At 35.9% G+C, this 8,225-nt stretch overlaps 1 protein-coding gene across 1 annotated transcript in view; it reads right to left on the reverse strand.

Annotated features, from left to right (window-relative positions):
- Window positions 1-7,743, reverse strand: part of SH3BGRL (SH3 domain binding glutamate rich protein like) — a 103,423-nt gene extending 95,680 nt beyond the window's left edge. Inside the window, exon 1 of the mRNA XM_082715998.1 lies at window positions 7,431-7,743. Within this exon, the coding sequence (XP_082572124.1) occupies window positions 7,431-7,475 (45 nt within the window). The 5' untranslated portion in view covers window positions 7,476-7,743. The remainder of the gene's footprint in view (window positions 1-7,430) is intronic.
- Between the last annotated feature and the right edge of the window lie 482 nt (window positions 7,744-8,225).

Genomic DNA, 8,225 nt, shown 5'->3' on the forward strand with positions numbered 1-8,225 from the left:
AGTGCAATTGCTGCATTATAGGGTATTTATATTTTTAACTTCTTGAGGAACCTCCATACTGTATTCCAGAGCTGCTGTACCAGCTTGCATTCCCACCAACAGTATAAGGGGGTTCCCCTTTCTCTGCATCCTTGTTAACATTTGCTGTATCCTGACAGGCTCATCATACTGAGAGGAGAAAAGCTAAGACATAAACTGTAGAAACACTGATGAAGCCTCAAAATCTGTTCTTTTATGTACAGAAACCCACCTTGTGTGACTTAAAACAATTATTGCAGTAGAGACAATATTTATAAATTTAAAAATATTTATAAAAAAACTTAATCTTATTTTATACAACAACACTTCAAGCTATTATTACAAAGCTGTAATCATCAAGACATTATGGTATTGGAACAAAAACAGACACACAGATTAATGGAAGAGAATAGAGATCCTAGAAATGGACCCTCAACTCTATGGTCAACTCAACTAATCTTTAACAAAGCAGGAAAGAATATCCAATGGAAAAAGGACAGTCACTTCAATAAATGGTTTTGGGAAAATTGGACAGCCCATGTAGAAGAATGAAACTGGACCATTTTCTCACACCATATACAAAGATAAACTCAAAATGCACGAAAGACCTAAATGTGAGACAGGAATCTATCAAAATCCTTGAGGAGAACACAGGCAGCAACTTCTTCCACCTCAGCCAGAGCAACTTCTCATTAAACACGTCTCCAGAGGCAAGCAAAATGGCATGTTTCCAGAGGCAAGCAAAAAATGACCTATTGGGATTTCATCAAGATAAAAAGCTTCTACACAACAAAGGGAACATTCGACAAAACTAAAAGGTAACCTAAGGAATGGGAGAAGATGTTTGCAAATGGTATATCTGATAAAGGCTGGTATCCAAGATCTATAAAGAACTTAGCAAACTCAACACTGAAAAAACAAATAATCAGTTAAGAAATGGGCAAAAGACATTAATAGACATTTCTCCAAAGAAGACATACAAATGGTCAACAGATAACATGAAAAAAAATGCTCCTTATCCCTTGCCATCAGTGATATACAGATCAAAACCACAATGAGATACCACCTCACACCAGTCAGAATAGCTAAAATGAAGAAGTTAGGAAACAAGAAATGTTGGTGGGGATGCAGAGAACAGGGAGCCCTCTCACAGTGTTGGTAGGAATGCTAGCTCATAAAGCCACTCTAGAAAACAGTATGGAGTTTTCTCAAGAAGTTAAAAATAGAGCTACCCAGGACCACGCAATGGCACTACTAGGTATTTACCCCAAAGAATTTGAATTTGAATTTGAATTATGTTGGCCTATAGCAACATGAAAATACTTTTTCAGGGAAGAGAATCAAAATCATAAGTGTTCAATACATGGCACAAATGCTATTTAAAAATCTGCCCTTAGGCAATTTTATTAGCAACAACAAAAAAAGAACTAAAATGTATCTGAAATTGATGCTACTAACCAACCTCCCTACTTTCCACAGTCTCACCTAACTCTCATGTAAAGAGTATGGATGAAGACACATTTGCCTGGTTAGGCATCATTCAGTCTTTTTCTTTCTTTTCAGGCATCATCCAGTCTTAAACAGCAACTATAGGCCCATAGTCACATGACAAGATTTTAATGCACTATTGACATAATTTTTGTTTAATACCTATACACTAAGTGAAAGTGTAAGTAACAGAGTGTTTAGGAGTGGGTTCTGGAGTCAGAACAACTTGTGCTTTTTTTTTCTTCTTCTTCTTTTAAGCAGGCTCCATGCTCCATGTAGAACCCAACATGGAACTTGAACTCACAACCCTGAGATCAAAACCTGAGCTAAGACCAAGAGTTGGATGCTTAACCAACTGAGCCACTCAGGCACCCCCAAAACAACTTGGGTTCTAATCTCAGTTCTGTCATTTGTAACTCTTTGATCTTGAGCAATATACCTAATGTTTCTGGGTCTTAGAAATACTCCAATTTCATTAAATAGATCTAGTAATAGTATTTATATTGATCTTGACCAATATACCTAATGTTTCTGGGTCTTAGAGATACTCTCTCCAATTTTATGGAATAGATCTAATAATAGTACTTATTAGTGTTATTATAAAGATAAAACTAATTATGATAATGTATGTAAAGCACTGGGCACAGTGTCTGATATATATATGTTGCATAAATAAATGTTAGCTTTTACTATTAATAGAGTCAAATCTTGATTAGTCATTAATGAATGAGTAATGAAACAAAAACCTCTGGGGCTCCTGGGTGGCTCAGTCGTTAAGCATCTGCCTTGAGCTCAGGTCATGATCCTTGGGTCCTGCGATCAGGACCCATGTCTTTTGGGCTCCCTGCTCAGCAGGAAGCTTGCTTTTCCCTCTCTCCCTCCCCCTGCTTGTGTTCCCTCTCTCACTGTGTCTCTCTCTATCAAAAAATAAAGTCCTTAAAAAAAATCTAATAACACTAACACTGAATACTTCTAAATATATAATCTTTGAATTTGTCATGATATGTTTTAATTTATATTTAAACTTTACCTAATGTTCTGGCAATCTGCAAAACTTCAAACAACCTAATAAAGCCAAAATGTGAGGGACTGGACTAGCAAATAATCCCTTTGCTTAGAATTCTGCTAAACCAAGTGTAAAATGTCAGCTTCGCCTCTCATATTAATAAAAAAAGTCTTCATAAATGAACAGCCCCTTCTCTCTAATTATACTTTCATTTAATTTTGATCTGGATTGGAGGAAGTCATTAAGGACTAGGCATAAAAGGCTTTCTGGTGGGCTACAAAGCAGAACTGAAAGCAAACAGATGGTCATAGTCACTGACAAATTGTCAATATGTTTAATATTTTCAGTAAGAGATGAAATATCACATTCAGGCTTAATTATTCAATTAAGTAGCAGAAAATATTTCTATAAAAAGATATATGTTTGATTTTGCAATGTATATTTTAGAGAAGAATTTAGAGATAAACTACAGAGAATTAGAACATTTGACCTGAATGTGTCTGGGGTTTCAATTTATTTTTTTCCCCCAGGCCAATCCAGGGGGAAAATTGACCTTAAGGTACATAGATCAAAATGCCTACTCAGTAGAGAAACTAGTCTTTGAGCTAGAGATGAATTCATTTTATCTTTCTCTTCTACCAGATCATAAACCTAAATTTATACTAAATTCCCAAAATACATTCTTCCCTAAAACCATTTGACTTTTAAGTGCTCAAGAATCATCATTACTGATAATTGTGTTTTCCAAGCATCTTTAACTTGGGCCAAATTATTCCAAAAACTTTTCCATTATTGCTGTGAAATTTAGGAAGTCAGTCATAGAATATAGGGCACCAAGTTGAAAGCACTAATATTGAGTTCCTGCATTAACCTAGAGAATGCTGTCATTTTCCACTGTTTAGAGCATCCAAAAAGTATGTCCAAACATTCAAAGAATAGTTCCTGATTTTGATCTTTTAAATAATTTGTAAATACCTTTAAACAGCATCCAAACAAACCTTGAAAGCTATAACAAAGACCATACATCAAATCAATGTTGATTATAAATGTAGACTCAGAGCAGCAAAATACTCTGTCACCTAAAATACAATTAAGTGAGAATCATATAAATGAAGAACTGTAGTGTTTTATTCCACATCTATATTATCCAAATCAAAAAAATACTGTGCCTAGTGACTCATGCTTTGGCAATCACAAGCATTTATTTACTTGTTTTTATAAGTTGTGTACTGAACACTGCCGTAAAAAAATTATGTGTATTTCATTTCTTACATGGATAATAGTTTCCTTTAACAGTCATAAAAGAGATCATTTTAAAAAAATCATTTCATAAATAAACCCCTCAGAAACCATCTATGTATCACAATCTTAACATTTCTACACCAAGCATACCTAGAATACATAGAGATCATAAAACAGAGATTATTATGGGTCCAGGGAAAAGAAGTATGAGAAAAAATCCTCCCAAAACAGTTAAAATTCTCCAAGCAATCATCCCTCCAGCAATTCTCATCAAAACCCAATGCTGATTTTTGTTAAAAGTTTTTGAAGTTTGGGGCGCCTGGGTTGCTCAGTGGTTTGGGCTGCTGCCTTCGGCTCGGGTCATGATCTCAGGGTCCTGGGATCGAGCCCCGCATCGGGCTCCCTGCTCCGCAGGAAGCCTGCTTCCCTCTCTCTCTCTCTCTGCCTGCCACTCTGCCTACTTGCGATCTCTGTCTGTCAAATAAATAAATAAAATCTTTAAAAAAAAAAGTTTTTGAAGTTTATTAAGATACACAAGGTCTGTGTTTTCTATTCCTTTTCCATTAAATATAAATGTATAATGCATTACAATCTTGACAAAAAAGGTATACACTTCTGTGTTATAGTTGGTCAAGACATGCACAAACAGTTCTGAACAGGCAGAAATCACCTCCTATAGTCAGACAACTTTGGAATTGCATTCCTGCTAAATGATTTCCATAAATAGAAACTGTATTAAGGTCTGAATTTCTTCTACCTTGACCTATAAAAAATAGTTCCAAATAGGAATGTCTTCTTTATCTCCATGTTCTTGAATGAAAAGTCATTTACCTCACTTACTGACATTCAACTTTAGACATGCTATCCCTCTTTCACATCAGCTCCTCATTTTTCTAATCCCTATATGTGTATATGCTCAGGTAATTCTTCCATATACAGGGGAAAGTCATTTCTGTACCTCTCCTCTCATGTTCACATTTATCTTCTCATGCCTCCTCTACATGCCTCACTGGGACAATGTATTTCTTGGTGGTTAAATACATGTTACTGTATTTAAACAGCTTGTGTTGGATTCAAGTTCTGTGGCTTTCTAGTTATGTGACCTTGAGAAAGTTGTTTAAACTTTCTGAACCTGTATTTCCTTATCTTAAAAATAGAGATAATCATAAACTTAATTCACAGGACTAGAAATTGTAAAGAAAAGGTGAAATAGTACCTGATACACTTAATTGTTCCTATTATTATCACTTTCTTTTTTTATTATGTTACATTAGTCACCATACAGTATGTCATTAGTTTTTGATGCAAGAAAACCATTGCAAAACCAACCTACTTGCTTTCATTTCTAAACTTTTGAGAAGCAAGTGCTGTGTTGGGGCAGAGTTGAGTAAACACTTGAAAACTGTTTTTTTTTGTTTTGTTTTGTTTTGTTTTAATCAGTCTATGAAGGAAAAGGAGTCTTGAAATAAGAACAGAACAAGTTAATGTTGTTTTGGACTTAGCATAGATTCTCCTCTAGCTGATAAAACATCTAATATTGGTTATTTTTATAACAACCACTAGAAGGAATCAGAAAACAGTGAGAAATTACAAATTCAAAACCAAAAGCTTTCTTTTAAATGCTCTTCAGAGACCTACACTTAGTAACTTATAGGACTGTCTCATTTTGACCAATTATTGTGTTTCCATTAAGATTTTTGCCCCAAAATTTCTAAATCGTGTGTTAAAAACTATATGGTAGCAATTTTAATGAAACCTTAGTATTTGTGTTATAAATGAAGTATATAACTATTATAAGTATTATAAGTATATAAGTATATAACTATTTGTGTTATAAATGAAGTATACTCACTTTATACTGTTTTAGCACTATTTAAAAGTACCCATGCTTTTTAAAAAAAATAATTTATTTTGGCCTTATGCATAATTTTGATAACAGGCTCATAAAACTATAATTAGTAAAACAACATACAAACCTCTACTGATAAGAAAAAAATCAAACAAAACACAAGTAGCATAATTATTTCCTATTTGTATAATCTTCAGCAATCCAGTCTAACAATGTGCATAATAAGAGACAGCAGTCATTTTTTAAGGCCCTTAGAAACTTAAGTCTTAACAAAGAAAGAGGTACAATTATTCTTTAATAGAAATTATGAAAGGAGTTTATTTTTTAATCTGCTTTTGGGGGAGGGGCAGAAGAGCAAGAAAGCAAAGAGTAAATGGCAATATTGGAACTGCATATCACCCAAAATGAAACTAACTTCCTGATCTGTTCAGTCTAATAAGGAATTTAAGTAAGGTTATTAAACTGGTCTTTAAAATTTTACAATTACTGTATTGGATTTGAGACTCAGAGTAACTCAAATATTACTTCAAAATATCAAAATTAATATATGTGGTTAATAATAAAGCAAGAAGCTCATGAAGTGAAGTTCAAAGACAATATGAAAATTTTATGTTTTCAACCTGAACTTGCTAAAAAAATGTCAAGTTTTCTGTCAGAGAACTGTCTAAACACATCCACACATAGTGTCTAGAGAAGACAAATTTCAAAGTTCAAGGTTCTTGTGATTTCACATAACCTTCAGTTTTATCCCAAACCCACCTAGGGGTACATAAGCAAAACAACCAGCAACAATAAAAACATGGAATAGCTGCTGCTCTAAAGCTCAGAAGAGGAGGCAATTATTACATCCTATATCCAGAACTCTTCTATCTACTCTTGCTACTGTTAGCTTTGTTCGAGTTGTGAAAAACAGGCACTTTGATTTATCATGGATATACAGTCAGGTTACATCCCAGTTTATCCTATTGCTTCCCACAGCCGCTGAAGAACTGTTACTCTAAATTAAAAGCACATGAATCCAGGGAGGAACTGTCCCAGCATTTGAAGAAACAGCAACTGGAGTCTACCACTACACAAGCCACTTACTTGTTAGTTCCCTTTTTAGTTCTCAATATATTTGAAGCAGTTAGAACCTGTTAGAAGACAAGTCTTTGGGGGAAAAAAAAGAAGTCAATATAAGGGACACTATGGAAAGAAAAAACAGGTCCCTTGTTACATTGCTTTTTAAAAACCCCACAATTTTGCACCATTGTTCTCAACTTCACCTCCCGAATTCTGCCTAGTTCTAACACTCTTTTTAGTCTGAGTTTAAACACCCTCTCCTACACACTGGCAAAATGACTCTTTGATTAAAGCGGCCTCACTTCAAAAATAATCGCAATGCCTCAGTAGGCCTCCACTCAATGTCATCAGCCGGCGCAGGTTTTACATCCTTACAGAAGGGCACGCCAGCCCTTCGTCTCAGTACCTAAAACACAAATGTCAAATTTCCCACTCCTGAAACTCACCAGTCTGTGATTTTATTTGACTTCTTCCACTAACCTTAAAGACCCTATATACCACCTTTCCCCATCTACCAAAATTCAGTAGCTTTTCTTTTCCCTCAAAGAAGAAATGTGATCTTAACATCATAAGGCAAACAAAGCTAAACTCCACGGAAAAATGAAATCGAAGCAACAAAGGAAAGAAAGAGAAGGGCAGGACACGGAAGACGCTCGTGTCCTCTGAAGGAACAGCTGCCCTGATGAACTTCGGCAATTTAACGGTTCTGGGGCAATAGGAGATAGGTGTGTAGGAAAACAAAGGCGGTTTCCCCACCCTCCTTACCGCCGTAGAACCAGAGGAAGATGCAATATACACACGGATCACCATCCTGGGAACAAAGGCCGCTGTTCTTTGGGTCGTGCAAACGGCTAGAGAGCAGCTGCCGCAAAGGCTGGAATCGAGGTAGAGGTGGAAGAAAGGTGGGAAGAGAAGGGTGGGGGAAGGTGGAAGGGGAACTCGCCTGAGTCCCGCCTCCTCCTTTGACTGCTTTCAGTGAGCTCAGAACACTGCAGTCCCAGCCCCAAAGCCTGGAAAACACAGGCTCCTTTGCATCCTTCCTTCCTTCCTTCCTTCCTTTCTTTCTCTTTTTTTTTTTTTTTTTAATAGGGAATCTCGAATAGCACCGCGAGATCTGTTGAAACAGATCTGTTGACTGTTCTATCCCCAAGAAGTGGTAGAGGAGAAAGAAAAAACAAAAGGGAGCATTGAATTAAATTACATTAGAATGAAAGACATTTTACCACAGAAAGTCAAAGTTCTGCGCATAACTTCCTGCTTAGAAATGTATGCAAATAAGAAGACAAATCTTCCTTGAAAGAAGACTGTTGAATCCAGAGCCCATGCCTTCAAAGCCTTGCGCATTTTAAGACTTCTATTATGTAATGATCATTTTGAAGTTAGCTGGTAGCAGAAATCCGGCACTGAAGAAGTGAGCAATGGCACAAAAGATTTAAGAAAAGTTTCAAGTTTCCCTAAGACCAGAAATGGCAGGATTGGCTTCCTTTATGAGTTTTACTTTTTGTTAAGATAGTGAATCCTGTCTCTGAAAATTTTCAGGAGGCCTGACTGGCAAACTCA

The sequence above is a fragment of the Mustela nivalis genome (assembly GCF_964662115.1).
Source record: "Mustela nivalis genome assembly, chromosome: X".
NCBI classification, from domain to species: Eukaryota; Metazoa; Chordata; class Mammalia; order Carnivora; family Mustelidae; genus Mustela; species Mustela nivalis.